Here is a 22,091-nt window from a genome sequence, read left to right as displayed (position 1 = left end):
GAACAACCAAATGAGAGGAACCTTTTGGTCATTTCATCAACCGATTACTAACTGGCAAACGTCAAGTGGCCTAATTGTACTTGAACTCAAACCCCTACCGAGAGACATAGTACAATGTCCTCAAGGTTGTAATCCTAGAGAAGCTGAGCCATGATCATGAGGATTCTCTTTAATAAATCTGAAACCTGGACTTGCAATCAAGCGAAACTTCATAGCATCTGTAATATGCGATACAAAGTGCCTTGAAGAGGTTGGGTCATGGTATGACTTTGGGGGAAGCGGAGGACACCCTCATTCTCAAAAACTATGTTTGACCTCCCACTGTATTTTAATTGTGTAGTTCATCATCTAATCCAATGTTTTTTGGAACAGGATAAAAAGGTACCAGCCAAAATAAGAACAGGTATGGGAGTCAAGAAGGAGAGTGAGTCAACCCGAACAAGCTAAGGACCCTTTGTGAACCTAGCAATAAGACCAATATCGATAACTTCAGAGAGGATCCTGCTCGTGTCAGCAGACATTTTGTGGATCATAGATGACAACACATTGAAGGTGCTAGAGAAAAGCCAGTAATTAAGTATTATACATATGGGAGCTACAGACATATTTCCTGTGGCTGTCCAAATAACCTAAAACCTATGGACAGGATTTACAAGAACGCATACCAGCCATCAGTCAATCAATATTGCTTTCAGATATAGGGCATCTTAGTGAATCTGCTCTCAAAACATCATCACAAATTAGTTCAGTGAACATATCATGGAAGGCTTCTAGAGACACATGAATTGAGGCTGTTTACTCAGATGTGGCTTTATTCGTTGTGTTGGGCAGCAGGCACAGGCCTCTGGCTTTGTCTGTTGCTGGTTCTCTTAGTGTCTGGTGCTCCCATCAGTGACTGAGCAACAGAGGCTTTTTGGTACTAGGGGACTCAAGCAGGCTTGTTGCTCAGCTGTGCTCTTTGGGTCAAGAACCAAGTGTCTCATATGCACTACCCCCAAATGTTTAGCGTGACTTGGCTCAGATATGTTCAATGATAAATATTAAGCAGACAAACATAGATAGTAAACTTGATTATCTTAGGTATCCATGCTGAAGACACAGCAAAAAGAATATGCATCCAAACACATAATTGTGCAGCAAGGATTACAAAACAAGGTAAGTGAAAGGGAATCAAGAGTCACACAGTCTGCAGCGGAGATAAGCACCACGGTATAGGACTCATGCCCTATGATTCATGGTGGGTATCAGTGCTCTACATCTGTGGGCTGCTCAGGGGATTTAATACCTATAGTCAGTGCATCAGCGCACGCATGTCAAACAAGTGCCGCAATAAAGAGTTACACAGTCTGCATTCTACAGCACGACGGCGAATGGAGATGTGTGTGGTAAGCCTTTCGTCCTTATTAATTGATTGAGAGATCTTGCACTATCAGTTGTAAAGCTTGTGTAGTGACTGGCATAATGGCAGGGATATCATTTCAGCAAAATGCAAGGGGTAGCAGAAGTGACATCACACGACCCTTGACCTCTGATGACATCACAGGAAAGGATGTCATTTGACTCCATTCCAAAGTGACATCACAGAAAGCGATGGAACACGACCTTTCACCCCTTGACAAAACAGGAAGTGGCATCACATAACATTGTGCCTAAGTACACTATGACAAATATGGTCAAAATATCACTGTAATGCGATGTACTTTTTATACAAGATTGACCATATGTATCGTTAATATCAGTGTGAACAGGCCCATATTACCAAAGTACTGTGAATGCCAGCAGACATCTAAGGACAAATGATAATTATGTGTTATTATGTAGCACGTACACTTAAGCGCTTTATATAGGACAAATATGCATACAATATCCCCCAACCTGTGTTGGTACTCATTTATTGACTAGAATGATGAAAAGCTGAATTGGCCTTGCCATGATTCGAACCTGAAAATCACACACACACATCAGCAGCTAGCACTCAACCCACTGAGCTATCTTACTGGCTATAGCTTTCTTACTGGCTACAATAAAATGAGCAATTACATGTCTGCATGTTCTCAAAGTCAGAAAGCAAATTACACTATGTATTGCAAACCATTAAACTGGTAGCTGAGATTTAACGGCAGGCCAGTTCATCTGTCAGTTGCAGCTGCGACCCCTGGCGACCCCAAATGACGTGCCTGCATAATGGTCGGCAAAAGTATTAAAAACGTGCCCATTATAACCTGAGGAATATCTCTGCAAAGACCAAACATGTTGTTAGTGAAACTCACATTCTTTCTGAAAACAGTGGTGCGATGGTGTTAAACATCCCACAGACTCTCGCTGCCACAGTGCCGAGAAAAGCGTGCAGCAAGCAAATGGGAAAATCAGGGCTTACTTTCAGCCAGACGCACCTCGCACTGAGCACGACCCTCTGCGGAAAGTGGTTCGTCCACTATCACCCATAACATTTCCAATTATAATGACATAGACAACACTTCTTTACTCAATCTCTGTTACACATTACAATTGGAAATAACTGCACAAAATGCCTGTGGAAAGCAAACCGAAGGCGGGCATCACTGTCGAACAAGTAACTTTGGTGCAGCAGGAAATATGAAAAAGACTGACTGCTACCCCAGAATTATTCATTGTAAGTGCAGCACGTGAACCAACAAGTGGAGGAAACAACCGTTTTTATGAAATACAAACTCCTATCTCCACTCTGCAGTTGGCTGTCAAAATATTACTATAACTCTGTGGCAGTACGCATGAAGAAGTTCACCATCATGGATAGTTTGCAGTGTATTGAGACTCGGTTTGATGAGTGCAGTTTAACTAAGGACGTACCATCTGATTCTCAAGGGTTTAATGTTGTTTAAAATGAATCTGGCCTGGGCCCTGTGGTTGTGCCTCCAATCGCAACAGAGGACAACTCTGGCAACAAAACTAATCTGGTGACATCGAATGCGGCTGATGACTCCTCGGAAATATATTTCACTAGAAAACAAAGGCGCAAGATAAAAATGCAAAATATCACCAAATTCAAAAGAGGTCAACTTGACTCTCAGCAATATCTGGTAGACACTAATACAGAAGATGAATGCCCCACTATATATGGTGCCAAAAAGGCCAAGAAAAAAATCTAAAAGAAGGAAAAAGAAGAGCTGCCAATAGTGCTGGCACTGTAACTAGCTCGTCACTGAAAGGTCAAGATGCACAGAAGAATGAACCAACCTTAGTTCATTCTGAAAAAATAAGAGATTGGACCTGAGCTAGATATAAGTCAAGTACTTGACAAGACTCCTGATCAATCTATCTCTATGTCGACGACTGCTGTCAATAAGGTAACCTTTGGTACTAACAATGATGACTCTAATCTTGTAAGATCTTGGGTTAAAAATCCACTTAAAGCATTAACTGTGATCAGTTTATTTACCAAGAGAAGGGAAGAAATTATTAATAGAACAGTTTTTCTGACTTTACTCCAATGTATTCCTCCACGAGGGTCCTAGAATCTGGCAATTTTGAATATGTTAAACTCCTTGAGGGGCTTTAAGATCACTGTGCCACAGATACATTGCAGCACTGCCAACATTGCAGAGATCATAATAGAGTATGTGGCAAATTTGCATAGACTTGGGTTTGATTTGGAAATTGATGAAGTGGATCCGGGAAAATGGGTCATTGATGCAATCTCAGGGAAGCCTGAGAGCTGGCTAGATCAACTAAGAAAACGGAACGAAGGGTCGGGACATCTGGTCCTCTTGCGCATGATGCTCAAGAATGGAAATGGCTCTCAGGTGTTCTTCCATGTAACCCTAGTATGAGGACGTGAACCAGCTATATTTTATCTCGGGACTCTCAACGATGCAAACATTTAATGAACCCAGACAGATTCTTAGCCCTGCTGAAGAACATGCTACAAGAATGTTGGTTGACGGCAACTAGATCTTTCAAAATCTGGCCCTTAAAGGGACTATGGATCATCCATTTGGTGGTCTGCTTATTGGGGTCAAGAAAATCTTTAAATCGAGGATGGTGTCTGTTCCTTCCCATGAGAAAAATGTTCTTGCAGTAGAGATACATTTAGAAAGGAAGGTTGCTAAACATAAGTTGTTAACGTTCAATGTGTTTGTTCCTCCCACCGGTTGACACAATGAGGTGATCTTTGATAGCATAGCAGACCTGTTGGCTGGGTGGTTGAGGGGCGAAGAGATGGATCTGGTTTTGCTTAGGTGTGATCTCAATGCCTATTGGGTGGACCTTAATGAAGTTAAAAGCAATGATTGTGTGAGTCAAAAGAATGAGTTAAACATACACCAAATAAATCATAAAGAAATCTTATGGTCCAGTTTTACAGGCAAATTGGAATTGTCTATGCAACAACTGCACGGTATGTGATCAGCCCAGTGGCTTTACATGGCAATGCGGGAATAAAAAGGCCACTATATATTAAATCTATGTCTGTAAAATTATTCTTACAATGGTAAAAAAGTTAGATATGGTACCCAGTGTCTTTACTGATCATGGTGCATTGTGTCTGTATATGTAGTTCGCTTTTTTGGGTCAAGGCAATTAAGGAGTCCCTAGAGTCTAAGTTATGGTTGAGACTGGCCCATAGCTTTTTAGTTCATATTTCTTTGTCTTGCTTTACCCGGATTTAAGGGGTTGTTCAATGCCTTTCAGTTGACTCGACTGCACTTGATTACCACAGCAGTGCCTTTGAGATGGATCAATCAATGGAAATGATAGTACTCAGGCACAGGTGCAGTGCTTTCCAGAAAGTGACATAATTGGTTTGATTGGTGGCTTGATGTTGCAAAATAGGATTTGATCAGATTGCTTGAGTAGGCTTGATGGAGCTGGGCCTCCTCTGCAATGTCCTTGATTCAAAATGCTTGGGAAGTTCAGCCCATCTTTTGCATCTGTCTCCACATTGTCCTGCTTCTAACATAATTTCTTGTTGGCAAATGCTGAGCATGAGGGGAGGTCCAAAGTCATGGAAGTAATCATCACTGTCCCTGAGCGTCCACTCTACTTGGGCTCCAGTTATTTCCAGTCTTAAAGAAACCAAAGTAACTGGTTGAATTTGCTGAACGTTGCCTAAATCACCAACTGATTCACAGGCTCAAAAACGTGGGTATTTGTGCAGCCCAATCTTTGGAAATCCCTGCTTAAGACCTAGCTGATATATGAATGTGTCATATGGACTGACAGGGACTCTTTCTGAGTTTGGTCGGAGCCAGCTTGTTTCAGCTCTGAAAGAGGGTCTGCTTACTCAGCTGTTGCACTCGTATTCAGGACCAATCATTGAATGGCAAGTTTAGCACAATTTCATTTGTTTAAAATAACATACACATAAGGATTATTCTCTTTATACTGCAGCATATTCCTTTGGCAATATGCTGCTTAAGATATAGAATCCCCTACCAGATAGGAAACATCGGCAATGGGCCATGGTGGTTTGGTTGTCTAAACATACATCAACTTACGTGAAAGCTAATGCAATAAAACAAAACACATATCTTCGAACTGGATAACACACAGAAAAGTCAGATACTCTTTCCAAGCCAATACACACCAATTAGCATCATTAAACCCAAAGGGCAGCATACATTACTCAAGACTCCAATAGTTATATGAAGAGTAGTCTTCTACTTATAACTTGCTTTGATAGGCAACTTTTGAGGACCTCTCTTAAATTAAGGGAAGTCTGCATTGTTACTCCACAAATTCCCAAATGTCACAAATTAATATTAAATGACAAAACCATTCATTGCATTTCTATTTACCTCATCACCTACCAATTGTGGCAGCAATTCATGATGTCTTCTTGGGTCTAAATATCTCAGGAGGATAGTTAGAAAGAAACCTTAAATCATACTGACGTTTCAACATAAAAAAAGGCTCTAATTTAAGTGTCCCTTCACCAGTTCTGGTAAGGCATAAATAGTACCAAAGGGCAGCAATACATTGGGGGTCATTGCATGTTTGGCGGGGTAGGAAAAGCGCTGATAAAAAGGGGTTGCAATTCCATTAACGCCACTTTTCCCGCAATGCCAAACTACAGGTTTGCTGATGGGGGTTACCAGATTTACCCCCAATCAGGCCCCACCAACAATAAAATGCTGGTAGTACCGGCAATCCTCTCCACGGAGGCCTATTGGACTCCATGGAATGGGGAAGGACTGCCGTAATGCCGGAAAATCAGGCGCCGTTCACGGTAGGTCTGTTTGCCTGTATCCCGTCAGAATTACCAGCGGGATACTGGCAAACTGATAATGACCGCCATTTGTGCTCAAATGCAAGAGCTCATCAATGCACTCTCTGCTGGTATCACGGCTTATAAACATAAGAAAATTATTGTTCATGAAAAGGAGGTTTGCACACTTTTTCCACGACCTGTTGATCAACACTGTTCTGCTCCAATGACCACTTAGAGTCTGGTGTACAATAACCCATGTCGTATTCCTTCAAACAAAATTGTGAACTTAGTTTCACAGAAAGAAAGTGGTGTTGGTGCTTTGCAAATCACAGTCTACCAGGGTGTTAGGTCTGGAAAATATCAGGGGCTGAGATAATATCGCGACTAGTGAGACTCGGGGATAACTGTAGCCTTTTGGTTGTAGTCCCTGAGCTTCTATCGGGGGCTACAACCAAAAGACCCTGGGCTATAGTCCCCTCAGCCCCCACGCCCCCAGGAACCCCCCAGTAAACGCCTCTCCAGCCTACTAAGTGAACAACTCTATCAGTTCTAGGCCCAGAGTTCCCCCTCTCTTAGCATTTTTTTAACATGTAATGCCTTGTCCTGTTGCACCTTCCTAATGCTCTGGGTCTAAAATATCATGACTGTGCCAAGGATAGGCAGGTATTGCTATGTGCACATAGACAGCATACAGAGATGGCTTTTCTAGCCCCAAGATTAGATTGAAAGGACACTTGGATGCGGTACTGCAAGTTAAAATGAAAAGCCTCTAAAGCGGACTGCTTTCTGCCCAGGGCTGGTACCTTTCTTGCAATCCAAACTGTCATCTCATACCCGAGGCCATTTTTCGAACCCTTACAGACTTACAAAAAAGAGCACTATTCACTATTTCTGCCTGTGTCGTCAGATTGTCACAGTAGTAAATGGATGTGGAAACTGTGTTATGTGATTCCATTTGTAGAGGACTGGTGTTCAAAGAGGCACTATCAATTCGAAATTGTGAAATGTTAAATGGCAGAACAAAAGGTGGCATCCCGCCTAATTACACCTGGCATCGGAATTCAAGCTCAAGAATTATTGATTACATATGGAACTCAAACACCTTATGGTAAAAAATTGACCTCCTAAAGGTCCAAGAATCCACAATTAGCGACCACAACATCCTAGTACTGTCATGGGTGATGCCTAGACCGATTTCACCTGTAAAGTATCCTGTACGGCTTGAACTCAATCCAGGAGCAAACAGATTAAAAATCAATCAATAGCCATCAAATCAACAAAGTAAAAGAGACTATAACCTCTGATGATTTCTCACTGCAATACAGATTAAATTATGATGTCCTTTTGATGAAATTTAAACAAACATCAACACAGTATAAGTCAAGATCACATGATAATATATACCAATATAGCGAAGCGGTAAAACAACAAAAAAGGATTTGCAGAAAGATATACGGTTACTGAAAAATAAGCAGGAGTGAATGTTGAACAGCAGATTAAACAGCGGAAATCAAAATATCGTAATTGGCAGAAAAGTTTTGCTCTGCTTAGAGATCAAGAGCGTGCAGAGCAAATCTTACAACTGATTACCTGCCATCAAGCTAAAGATATTTGGAACATAATAAATAACAACTCATCCTTCTATGATTCTAAATTAACAAAAGGAATTTCCAGATTTCGCTGGCAAGATCCTTTTTGTAATAGCTTTCTCAACAGTTCACTCCCACAAAACAACACAGGCTCTTCAGAGATGATTAATTGGGATACTTGTGAAACTGCTGACTACAATGCTGCCGTAAGTAAGCAATTGAAAAATTCTCATGCAGCCGGCCCAGATGGTTTAACAAATGTGATGTTAAAAACAAACACAGAACAATGGGCCAGTCTCATGGAAGTACTTTACAAATTGATTTCCTACTTGAAGAGGTTGCCCAATTCATGGAAAACAGCTACAATCATCCCTTTATTTAAGAAAGGCAATCGAGACGATCCGGCAAACTACCGCCTGATTGCTTTGGTAGATATAATTGGCAAGATTTTTGTGACCTTTCTACATCAGAAATTATCAGCATGGGCAACACTTGCTGGTATCTTAGACATCCACCAGACAGGGTTCACGAAAAGAGTGGGCACAGAGGTACATTTGCTGATATTGAACATCCTAAAACTAGAAGCCATAAAAAGGAAACAACATCTATTCCTTGCCTTTGTGGACATGTGGTAAGCTTTTGACTCTATTAATCATGAACAACTCTGGAAAAAGCTAAGGCAGTGGTCATGCCTCCAAACATACTTTAGCCTATAATGGCCTTGCACTAAAAGACATTAATTAAGATCCGGATTAATACAATCGGAGATCTAACCGATGATGTCATAACCAATACGGGAGTCAAGCAGGGATGGCCATTGGCTGTGCTCCTGTTTAAATTGTTCATTTCTGATATATCAACAGCTTTAAATGAAGTCACTTTTTTCCACCAAAAGTGAATTGCCAGTCGATCAGCTGGGCCTTAAATGCTGATGGCATTGTGTTCTTAAACTCTACCCCAATTGGCCTGCAAAGACTACTAACAAAGCTGCAAGTATATCTAACTGAAAATGAGCTCGAAATAAATACAGGAAAGACTAAAATCCTCACAGCTGGTAAAATGCTAAACAAAAAGGACAAGAGGTTCAAGTGGTATATTGCAGGAATTCCAGTCAAACAGGTATCTTCCATCCATTACTTAGGCATCCAATTTAACAATTCCATCAGGGAAAGAGAGTGGATGTTAGATATGAAAAATCAGATGACCACATTTTCATTACAAGGCGCGAAGCTACATGCTGAGTACGGCAAATTTACAATTCAACCTAAATTGACCTTTTTTACTCAAAAGGGTGTGCCATCACTTACATTTGGTTCCGAAGCAGGATGGAATTTGGAACACCAGATGTGGAATGCTCTGGAAGGGCAATTTTGGAAACGAGTATTGAGCTTAACGGCCTGTGTATCAATGACAACTGTGAGACAAGAACTGGTAATCGATTCGATGTACGGTACAGTCCTGTGGAAATCTTTTGCAGCACTGAGGAAAATGTCATTAATCGACCAAGCACCAGCATATCAAATACTATCCTCAACTGCAGTGTCTCCTCACTCTGGTATTTTGCTATTTTGGGCAAACAAACTAAAGTATCTCTTAGACTCCACAGAGATACAGTGGAAAACTGTGATGATGACTCCACAAATAGCCAAAGAAAAACTACGATTATGGAATTGGCTCCAAAACAATGCCAGAAAGAGCAAACTGAAATCTACATTATACTTAGGAATAGCAGCAAATAGCCTTGATCAGCTGCCGAAATACCTAAAAAAATTCCCTTCGAGATTCCATCGAAATCAATTCTTAAGGCTATGGCTGAATGTTTACAAAACTAAAGAAATCCTACGAAACAGACAGGACAAAGAAACTGCTGATAATGTCTGTCGGTTCTGTGGTAGTGCAATAGAGTCCTTAAAGCATCTGATTACACACTGTGGGGAACTATCAAGAGCTATTTTTTGGGGTCAATTTGTTCCCTTGAATGGAAACATGGAAGAGTGGTGGTACCATGTGCTATCGAGTAACCACGTTCCTTTGACATGTGCTGTCATAGATTTCTTAGAAAAGATAGTGTCAGCTCCAATTTTGACAATTTAAATATACAACACCGATTGCTCATGGAAGTTGACGTCATCTTGCCAGAGTGATTGGTCTTGCTTGGTTTTTGGGTTGTTGGTAGCTGACTATTGAATGATTTGTTTTAATGATGATTTTATTATTCTCGAACCATCATTTCTGTTTTCTATCCATAAGGGGATTGAGAATATATTTTAGTAAAAAGAAAAAAGGGAAACAAAAAGAAACAAAATAGATTTTTTTTCTCTCATGCTTTGACTTTTAGGAACCAACTAAAAAACAATGACAACAAAAATGCTTTGAATTTTGTAATTAAAGTTTGTGTTCAAACTAAATGTTTCAAGTAAAATAAAAAACATAAAAATTCCATTTATTCATGTTGACTTTTATCAAAGTATGATGACATTTTTAATTTTCACTAGGCATGACTATGTAAAAGTAATCTACATATGCCTCCTGGCCTTTCAAAATCAATGTCTCCAACATCTATAGAACACAGTGGTTCTATTTATTTCTGGCCTTAAAAGAATGGATTGTATCACTCCTTTCCATTGGCCGCGTGCTGGCTGTCACATCTCCTTTAAGATTTTGAGCCTTTCTTTCAAGTGCCTGCAAGGACTGGATGCTCCATATCAGGATGACAAGCTGCAACCCTGTAGGGCTGAAGGTATGCTTGGTTCCTCAGACCTATTCTTGCTTATTATTCCTCAATTAAGGGATACAACTAGCTAAAAAAAAGGATGTTCTCATTAGTCTCCATATTGTTTAATGCTATCCCCTTCGCGGCTACCATTTCACCAAACTGAATTACCATTAACATAGCACTTTAAACATATTTAGTTAGTGGTGTGAGTTTTGTTTTTGTTTGTGAGTTTTGTTTTTGCCTTCCAAAGAGATAACTCAAAAATCAAATCATGAATAAAAACATTCAAATAAAGAGAGAATTATGGGAATAAGTATGGGGCCTCATAAATAAAAGGAGGTGCATTAACATCAAATTAGAGATTCCTTTGTGATCCCCTAAATGATGCTCCGAGAACATCAGTCTTACCTCCAACGTGTACAAGGGAAGGGAAGGGTAGCACCATCACCAGGTTAAGCAAGGTCATGCGAGGCACTCACTGCTTTTCTATGAGTACCATCGAAAGCTCAACATCATTCTATAAATGACAATCATGCAAGGCTACACTTGCACTCATCGTCTACCATCATCCCTTAACACCCCAAGCAACACTCAAATCAAGCACTCCTTCAATAATGATATCTCTCAACACATACCATCAACTTTTACCACCTCATTATGCCACCTATACATCCCAAATGCAAACAAAAGGCTCTGACCCTCCACACACCTGTGCTTAGTAACAATGTGAAAACACATCACATATGCACTATCATCACATATGCACGATCATTATTCAACATATTAAAGCCTCCTTAACATCAACACCCATTAAAACCTGAAACACACACCAAACATCATGGTGCCAATCTAATAGCATCCTTTCCTCTACACCAGCTGTGTGATGATTTCACCAAGAGGTCACAGATACAGGATAGAGAGAGGAAAGAACCTGGGAAAGATGATGGGGCAGAGTTGGATCTACACAATATTGTCTGGCTGCACTCTTGATTGACTTTGTGCGATGAAGGAGTTGAACCACTTCAGGTCCCCATTGATGAAACTCACATTATTAGAGCTTATGTTGTATGCCTTGTGGTACACTGCATCATAGACAGCAGAAGGCTCCATCTCCCCAGTAGGTGGCGAAGCCAGTGACAATAACACAGCTCATTGGAAAACCAAAGAACAAACATTTACATTCCAACACTGATGCATTCTTCTCAAAGTACCAACATCACACTGGCAGTATATTGCGAGGCATCCCCATAATCATCAACGATACTTAAAATTGTGGCATTCACAAGATCTGCACTACTTGGATGTCCAAAGGATCGTGACAATAGGGTGCAATTATTAGACTTACTCTCTCTACAATATCATGTATGCACTCATTTGAATCCACAGAAGATGGTTCCCTCATGCCTTGCCTCCTGCAAAGTCTATGGTTACATTCTGGCCTAATGTGCAGGAAGCATGGTCGGAAGCGTGCCCCTACTCCACGTCAGCACAGCAAAGCAAGTCTGAAGTTCGAGGATCCAGGTTAAGGGTGAGAATTAACAAGGCGCGTGAAGCTAGGAAGTGAGTCCTATAGCAGCAAGGCCAGCATAGCTCATGAATGGTTATGAATTCAGTATTTAGGACATTTTATACTCTTATTCCCTATTTAGGAAATTAGTTATGCTTTAAGGATTTGCTTTATACCGATAAAAAAGTGCAAGACCAAATGATTGCTTTACAGAGAAAACCAGGGAAAAAAATATGTTCACGCTTACTGACAGTATGTAACGTGTTGATGGCACTCACTGCACGTGTTACTGGGAGGGGCCCAGAGTAGTGGTGGTATTAAAAGGAGCCTTTTGGGGGGACACCTTGATTGGTGGTGTGTTCCAAATGCACCTTTCATATCTTTATCAGATAAATTGATGCGCTAATTTGCAGGAAACGCTACCTCTGAATCTTTACTTTCACCTCGTATTGCTCCAGGCGCCCTGATGTCACGGTGGCAAACACTCACGTGCACCTTTATCAGCAAATCAACGCCATGCGTCACAGCTGACCTTCTCCCGGCACCTACCTCCTCTACCACACACCTCAATGTTTGAACAGCTTGTGTTTACTTCGCTCACCACACCTACTGCTTTCCTACAATTAGGGGAACTGGTGACCAGCGCTGTCTTCTGCTGGCCGTGAAGTCGAAGGGTGGGATTTCTACAGCGTAGCGAAGACAATGTGAGCTAATTAGGTGTGCCAAGCTAATACCAAATGAGAGTAACACTTATAAAGAATGCAGTACTTTCTTGCGATCGGCACCCTCCCGTCTGAAATAACGTTATACATCATGTGAGCTGCTGCTTCAACATGCCAGCAACGTTGCTATACAAGCAGCATTTGTCAGATGACTGGGAAAAGCACAGGTGTGTGATTTATTTTTCTATTGGAAAAATCCCAAACAATTGAAAAGAATTAAACTTATAGTTTGATGCAACGTCTTTCCTTATCATTAGTGAGGCGTGTGTTCCGTTCCTTAGTGAAAACAAAGGCATATTATTTCAAATGTTCCCACAATTTGGAATGTTATATTATAATTCCAAACACCGAAAGTGTAGTTAGATGCAGTTTAACATTAGCCGCATGGGGTTAGAGTGTCTGTCTCCAATGTTGCCACACACTCCATTTTACTATAACATTTATGTTCTATATTGGTTTTCACATTTGCACAATTAAAGCCCAATACATAACGATATGCTTGCCTACGCTTTTTTACAACCACCATAGTCAATTGAGCTGGACAGAAAGTTCAGACATCAGAGAATGTACACGTTTACAAGAGACACTAACATTGGACCTTTCCATACACAACACAGAAAATACCTTAATTTAAAACTGTCCGGTGGCATGAGTTCTAGGGTGTGCGTTGGTCCATATAGGTTCACAACCAGAAGCTTTACAGTTGGGTTTGTCTGGCCAGCCTATGGAGAGAAAATAATAATATGCTTTAACATCGACACTATTCCCATTGATTTGCAAACAAAACCATTTGATAAATCATGTAACGTGTCTCTCATAGAAATGTTGTTTATCCTGAGTTTAAGTTCAGCCTCGTTGCATTGCAAAATATTTAAAAACATATTTAGAATGTAATGTTGTATCAATATGTTCGGTATGATAACCATTTTATCTTAAATATCTACTTTCATGAAATTGATCAACAATCACTATATGTTAGTAGTGGTATTTTCATAACACTGAAACATCTAGAAAGGAATTGAACTCAAGGGGAAAGTAGACATGCTTTTACAGATATACAGTTAACATTTCCAAAGTAACTATGCAGAAACCATTTCTCAAATTGTCCCAGGTCAATGCAAGGTGGTAAAAAGGAAGGATTTCTCAGTCGCCCAAATCTGTCTTCCAGTAAATGCATAATCACTATTATCTGGAGATTAACTTCCCCAAACCAGCCTCAAAGGACCCTTGAATTTGCTACGTAACATTTGAGGACGTTTTAGAAGATGTGAGAACTATACAGACAATAATCAATACTCCATGAATCTGCCTGCAACCCCCGAACCTCAGGAGGCATTTTAGGCATCAGGAGAGTTTCGAGGTGAACAAAATGAAGGCATGTTGCAGGTCTCAATTCCACAGTAAGATAGGGCAGTAATTTAACCGACTTGCAGGCAACATTATGTGCAACCTCATAGGCCATAGGTGCAAATGTAGACAGCCAAAACCTATCCTTTTACTCTGAAGTGAATCAAACGAGTACAAGTTGTATTCCTTCCTGTTACGCTTTGGTAAGAAAGCTCAGAAGGTTAACTTACCTTCTGCAGACATATGTCGGATACCTACATATCACAACTTTAGATGTCGCCAAGGAGTATTCTTCCAATTTCTCAATTGAGATTAAAAAACAAAAGATTTCACCTAAATTTAGAAACTACTTCTAAGAATGAGACAAGAGATACTTTAATGTGTGCTATGATGAGCAAGATAGCTCAATGAGTAAATCACTGAAGCCAGTGATTTGTGTTCTGCTGGCAAAATATATGTAAATCATGTCGGGGTTGATTTAGCTGTTTGCTTCTGAAATTAATAAATTGAGGAACAATACATTGGGTAATAATAAAATCTATCCTTTCTATCCATTAAAACAAACACTTTATAGATTGAATGCATAAATAAGTACCCATAAGGTACTCTGATAAGGTCACTAGATGAATTGCCAGATGAGTGGGATGGGGAACTCTCGAAGAGTGGGGGATGCCATATGCTCCATTATACAGTTGCTGGAGGTGGTTTACAGAGAAAACCGTTAGTTCCCTCTGCCAATCATTGAGAAAGTCAACATCCAACATGGTAAACAAACTAGGTAACATGAAGGGTGGCTCAGTTTCATAGAAGGAAATTATTAATATAACTTCTGAATCTCAAACACTTGAAATCCTTTCCCAGGGAGAAAACAAAGAAAGACACATGGACATGGAATGCAACACTGAAGTATGACTTTCCCTTTGCTGCATGCTACAATGTGGATCCATGCCCAAAGCATAGTCGGAGAGACAGTGCTAAATAAACTCTAACATGCACTTCAGACTGGTGGATGACAGAAGGGCAGACATCTGTTAATGTTCATTAAGTATATTGGGATGCAAGTGCAATGTTCCAACTGTGAAAAGAGGGTTAGGCTGTGCAAATTGTATTAGCAAAGATAACTGATTATTTATTGTTCATATTTTGACATTGATTTGGCAGTTTTGCACATGTGTTATTTGGAGTTAAGCATTGACACACTTAAGTAAGCATCACAGAGTGGTACACAATGAAAAAAGTGCAACAATGTAATAATGTTGCTCACTCTACGTAAAGGTTAGAGCTAGGGAATGTGGGATATGTTTTGTAGCTAGTAGTAGTGATTGGTGTTGTGTTTGGGTTGCAGTAAGTAGATTGTGGACAGTGTTATATCAAAGCTTTTGGTAGCAGTTGAAAAGGTACCTGAAGTGTCCAGCAGTGCGAAATGGTAAGGATTATGTTGTAGTAACATGAAGGATATGTGCTGCATGAGCAAGAGTCCCGCCATCTTGGAGCAGGCCCCGTTAGAAACTACAGCCTCTGGTATGTAGAGAATTGGGCAGTTGTGTGGAGCGTTTGCTCTGTTAATTTAATCAGAATGTATGCATCCTGCTCCTAGTGAATGATCAGACAACCAAGGTTAAGGAAGAAGAAGGCAGATGCAAAAGAGAGAACAGGCAAATTGTGTCAGGTTGAGAAGTACATATGAGCTTAGAACGGAATGTTGGTCTTACACAATTAGATTAGTGTTGACACAAGGTTCAAGCCATTGTGCTACAATCAGACACCAGCGAGTATTCTGAAAATAAGGGGCAACTGCAGTGTCAACAAAGACTGCAATTCAAATGTGAAGGTGCTGCGTTCTTCAACAACAGATGGGAGGAGGGGCTGGTGAGCTGCAAAGCAGGGTGACTACTGGGGTTGTTGGGGGAAGGAAGTAGTGAGACATGTAACCAAGAGTTGCTATGATGTATGGATAAAATATGGTAGCATGCCCATTGGTACCAATGAGTACCAATGAGTGCTGCAACAGGACACTATATATACCAGACATGACTTGAGGGACTGTAGTGCTCATGGATGTCTTCTGGATCTGCAGGAACTTTGCATATCTCCACCATCCGCCATCTTGGAAGCACGTGTACTCCCTGTTGACATAACATTCTGCTGTCTTTATTGTGCCTGATGCTCACCTCACCATCATACATATGCCATAGCCACCCCCAGTTACAATTGTACATTCTCCCCACCAGGGTGCCCACCTATTAATAAGCTGCCCATGATATAAACAATCAAATGATCTCTCTCAAGAATCTGCCAACAAGCTTAAGGCAATACCAGACCAATTTCACGTATTCACTAAAACTGAAACATTCTTCACGTCCCTGTTCGTTCCAAGTATCCAAACTGAAGCAAATTCCAAATTGTTACTGATCACCAGGTGAGAAATGCTGCAGATAGCCAATGAGATGAGCATGGACTCAACTCGATCAAAGAGGAGTTGCCGGCCATTCGCTTAATGACATTGCAGAACAGGTACATTTTGGACCTCCTCACAGCCAAGTATGCAACAAGACAGGAAGTTCTTGTTGCACCTATAACCCGCAATGACTTGAATAACGGGTCCCAGACCCACACTATGGGGGCCCCCGCACAATTAGGCTTATAGCCATGGATAAAGAAGCAGGGGTGGGAGAAGATGATTGGCTGGATTCGTTGTTTTCATGGGCTGCTTACTCGTTGGGCCTCGCCATAAAAGTGCTAGTTCCCATCATTGGCTTTTTACTTGTATTCTGTTCCTGTCTGCTTGTCCTACAAAGCTATTCCAAAACATTACCCACAGGAGCAATGATGGTGTCCCTCACCCTCGCAACAGGTAAGTTGGTCCCCATGGGATCCTTTCGCATACCCCACCTGACACATAAATCTAAGTAGAGCACTGGGTAGGTCTTGCAGGAGACAGGGGATGTTGCTTTATGTCCTGTACCCCAGAAGAATATGTCCATCGCAGAGAAAACTTACTTCATGTGTACAAGGTGTGGTTGCCCAAGGGTGATTCCTGCAGGAAGTGGGAAACAAGAATACTTAACAAATTAACTAACGGGGGGAGGGTTGGGATGCAAGTGTAATGTCGCAACCGTGGGACAAGAATTAGGCTGCACAAATTGTATTAGCAAAGAGAGATGATTACATGATGAAAAAGGAGCACAAGGTAATAGTGTTGCTCAATAAACATTTTGGTTAGAGCTAGGGCACGTGTAATAGGTTTTGTTACAAATAGTAGTGGTTAGTGCTGTGTTTGGGTTCACCAAGTAGATTGTAGAAGATATTATATCAAAGCATTTGGTAGCATCTGAAAAAGTAGCTGACCTGTTCAGCAGTGCAAGAGTACTGCCATCTTCGAGCAGGCCCAGTTAGAAACTGTACTCTCTGGTAGTAAGAGAACTGGGCCGTTGTGTGGAGACTTTGCTCTGTTCATTTAATTAGAATTCATGCATCCTTTCCCTAGCAAATAATCAGACGGCCAAGGTTAAGGAAGAAGAAGGGAGATGCGTAGCACAGAAAGTAAGTTAATTGTGTTAGGTTGAGCAGCGCACAGGAGCTGGAAACAGAATGCTGGTCTTACATGATTAGATTAGTGTTGCAGATGTGAAGGACACATTTTATGAGAACAGGATCTGGTATTGAGCACCAACAGGCAGACGAGCTAGGTTTGGAGAAATAATACCCCATTGAAAAATGTCTGATCCATTTGAACTACAGTGCCCGAGCACTAAATAAATATGGGAAATTCATCCCTAAGAACGATGACTTGACTGTGTTTTTTATAAAGTAGTGGGTTCCCAAGAGAGATAGAATAGGAGGTATGCTAGGGGTGCAACATGTTCTCAGACAGGAGTTGCAAGAGATGATGCCAAAGGAATACAGCTGGAAAGTCAGAGAAAACTTTTGGGAGTGCCAGATTGTCTGGTCTCATGAGGAAGCCATATTTGCATGTAATAAAATGGTGATTTCCTTGCAATCCGTACACTCATTATTGACCCCCCCTTTGGAGTGATTTTTTTAATAGATCAGTGTTATGGTCTGCCCTACAAGTACCCCAATTTATTGCAACTTACTGCAGAAAAAAATGTTGTACCATATAATAACATGCACAGCCTCGGATGCCCATACACTATTATCTTATGTAAGGAACATCTTCACATACCCCGCTACACTTCATATTCTGGAACACAGCCGCATGTGATGTAGCACTCACATGCGCTGCACCTTATGCCATGAACAGCTTCATATGACCCATGCAAAATGTCCCAGTCAAACCATTGTATGCTGGGATTATTCTCATACCTCTTCTGATTTTGTAATTTCCCCACAACCAGTTTGATATGTTATGTTTCTGCCTCACATGTCTTGAAACCGTGTCATATGCTCGTTCATCCTTCTGCTTCCTAAAGATATTAATTTGTTCATATTCAGTTTCATATAACAATGACCAGCCTGATATTCCTGGCTTCTATCATCATTTGTTTGGATTCTGCTTCATATGCCCAAGGATTAGTTGATATGCCCTTATTGTGCATTATGTTTTGGTTCTTCTATACATCGAGACTAAGTATCATATCTCCAGATATATACACATGCAGTGACAGTCTCTGTGTTTAGGCTCAACTTTATATATCCAAGTACATCCAGATGTGCCCTTGGATTTCTCCTAGGCCCTTGCAAAACCTCATATTGCCAGGCCCTGCCTCTAAATGGAAGTCGCAGCACGACAACCACACTCGAATCACCCTTTTTGCGCTGACCAGTTCCACAGACCTTAAGCAAATTATGCTCTCCCCATGCACAAGAATGGCAACACCCTAGACATAGTCTTCACATTGTCCCCCCTCATAACCTGTGCAGACACTATCCTACTCAGCTACTCTGACCATGCTGCCATCCTATTATCAGTCACCCTTAAGCTATGGCTGACAAAGGTCAGGCTGAATGCCCCTTATTAAATGCCACTCATTCAAAACCTTCCCAGTCAATGAGCTAAAAGTAAACTTTGCAGACTTCCCCACCCCAGGGGATGCCTCAGGCCTCCTAGAATTAATCAAACACTCTGATTTTATACTTGTGGACACTATTTCCTGCCTAAAAACTAGCTGTGCTAAGACCAAACCATCTGTCACTTGGTATTCCCCAACTTGCCTCCAATAAACGCTCAATTAGAGCCACAGAGAAATGGTGGAACAAAAACTAGAACAATGGAGACCTCAATAACCTGAAACCTCTCAGAGCCAACCAAAGGATTTGGATTACCAAGGCCACAACCTATTACAACTCTGCCACCATTGGGGCAGTCTCTAAAAGGAGCAAACCCCTCATTGAAGTAGTAAAGCACTGTACCAAACCCTCACCCAACCCAGAGGTACCAGCAAGTCAAGGAAAATGCGACGGAATCAACAGATTTTTCATTAATAAAATAAACAAAATCAGGTAGACCATTGAATCAACCTTCGACAGCATTAGTGCCCCATGCAACCTTGCATGCACACTGCCCCCTTCAACCATATAGTCTCCTCTCCCCGCCCCCTGGAGCTCCTAAAAACAAATAGCTCCCTAAAAACTACTTCTTACTTTGATAAAATCATCCTGACCCCATTATTAAACATTTGGCTGGCCCGGCACTCAACATGCTCCTCAGCATCTTTAATGCCTTCATCATAGAAGGATCATTCCTGGATGCCCTCATGACTGTTCTCAAATCACTGCTTTTGAAAAAAACAATCCTAGAATCCGACGACCTGGCTAACTACTGACGCATTACGAACCTCCTTTTAATTGGTAAAATCTTGGAAATAGTAGTTGCGACACAACTACTCGCCAGAATCAAAAACTTCATCTCCTAAATCACTATCAGTAAAGGTTCTGCCTCAATTGTAGCACTGAGACAGCTACCATCCAGGTTGTGGATGATGCCCTCCAAATCATGGATAAGGGCAGAACATGCCCCATATTCCTCCTTTAGCTCTCACTGCATTCAAAACTGTCCCCAAAGCATATACCTCTCCCTCCTTGCCAACAGTACGGGATTCACTGGGAGTGTTCTGTATTGGTTTTCCTCCTACTTCACAGACAGACACCAGGGCTTCCAGATGTATGTGTTGCATTATAACTAACTCTACATATCCTGCAAAGTACCCAAGACTCTTATCTCCACGCCAGTTCTTTTAATCTTTAAATGTATCCTTTGGGCATTCTCCTCAAAGATCCTAATATGGATATTCACCTAAACGCACAAAATACTCAGTGGTACATGAGAGTAAATAGCGCGCACAACATAATTTGTCTATGCATTTCCCTAGCCATCATCTAATCCTAGATGCCTACCTCAAACTAAACTCATCCAACACTGAATTTATCCTCATCGGACTTGCTAAACAACAATTTGTTTTTACAATGGCTTGATGATATTTGCCTAGAAGTGCTTCATCCACAACTCTCAGACTCAGCAAAATCCTTAGCCTTCACCAATGACAGCAGCCTGTCCTTCCAGAAACACACCCTTCATCCTGCTGCAGGACTTCCGTACTGTAGTTTAGTTCCATGTGGTCTCACACATCGATGGTTGAAATGGCTCTCTTGGTGGGGCTTTCAGCTGCTCACTTGACTCCCCTAAAAGCAGTCCACCATTCTGCAGCACGTCTTATTATGGGTGCATGCAAATTTGACCAAATTTCCCATATCCATTGACTTCCTCTCCCAGCCAGGATACTGTTCCAAGACTGCGTGTATTATCTACAAAGGAGTCATGAGAAGCACACCAGCATACCTGGTGGCTAAGGTCCACATATCTTGTGGACCATGCTCCTCGCACACCAAATCGACCAGCCAAGTTGAATTACAATTCGTCCGCAAAGAGAAGATCCAGAAACAATCCTTCTCTTGTCACACAGCCACCCTCTGGAACTCGATTCAAGTGTCAGTTCAGAATGCCTCCTCAATTTTCCATTTTCCCATATCTCTCAAAACATGGATTTTCAACAATTGCAGTGGACACACATACCATTGCACAGTCCTCAACACACAATACTGCTCTGTTAAAAGATGCCAGCTCAAATGTTGGCTACCCATACATTGTAGAGCGACTAACTCAAAAACCTTTAAGAAATAACATCAGAATTTCAGAACACCACCGGCGGGCCAATTATTTACGGCACTGATTGTATAAAGATAACCCCATTTCCATAAATTAGAGCGACACATCCAAGACTAATGGGACGTTGTTAATACAATTGTACGTGTTTCAATATCATTTGGGGAAACAAATAAAAAGTCTATGCCAACCTGGCAAATTCAAGGAAATACACAAAATGCATTTTGCCACATGCTAAATCATAGGGTTTTTACAAAATGTTGATGGTTCTACTTATATCTGATACACTCAAGGCAACCAATAAGCATAGTCTGAATCATTTATTAATGGGCAGTGCAGAATGTGAAGGTGTCAAAAGCATGAAGAGGAAGCCTTCATTTTCTGCTACAGCCCATTTTTAAGTGCATTTCCAAGGGCAAGAACGAGCACAACGTGGAATTTACATATCCGTCATGCTTTTCCCTCTATCTTGAAAATACTCTTTGTTTTACACCTGCATCTTTTGGTATTTGCAATGAAATCTGACTCCATTTAGCAGTACACCCCTCTCCCTGGGCAGGACTGCAGACTGATAACAAGGAAACCCAGGAGGGCAAACTTGGAAACTAAAGCCAAGCAACACGGATTATGGGCATAGAACAAGCATCTGCAGGCAGGGAACAAGGTAATACTGCAGGAGCAGTGCCCCTGACCAGACAGAGAGACAAGAGCAACATTTTGGTTGCGAGTTAAGCCTGCGGGCTTTATTTCATACACAGCTGAAATCAGCTGCTACTTTTCTTATCAGCGCAGCGGAATGCGATGCCACCACATCGAAACAAATAGAATTGGGTTGGATGCCCTTTGCTCTCTTTAAATAGAAAATACACATTGCTCATTACTAGAGTGCACTAAGCCACC

The 22,091-nt window shown here is 41.2% G+C and overlaps 1 protein-coding gene across 2 annotated transcripts in view; it reads right to left on the bottom strand.

Moving 5' to 3' along the window:
• Nucleotides 1-22,091, bottom strand: part of DPP10 (dipeptidyl peptidase like 10) — a 1,813,461-nt gene that overhangs the window by 359,761 nt on the left and 1,431,609 nt on the right. For both annotated transcript variants that reach the window (XM_069616586.1, XM_069616587.1), the window contains exon 10: nt 13,346-13,443. In XM_069616586.1, the coding sequence (XP_069472687.1) occupies nt 13,346-13,443 (98 nt within the window). The remainder of the gene's footprint in view (nt 1-13,345; nt 13,444-22,091) is intronic.

Source organism: Ambystoma mexicanum, chromosome 9, assembly GCF_040938575.1.
Source record: "Ambystoma mexicanum isolate Mex_15411 chromosome 9, UKY_AmexF1_1, whole genome shotgun sequence".
In the NCBI taxonomy this organism is placed as follows: domain Eukaryota; kingdom Metazoa; phylum Chordata; class Amphibia; order Caudata; family Ambystomatidae; genus Ambystoma; species Ambystoma mexicanum.
This window is presented reverse-complemented; position numbering and strand designations above follow the sequence as displayed.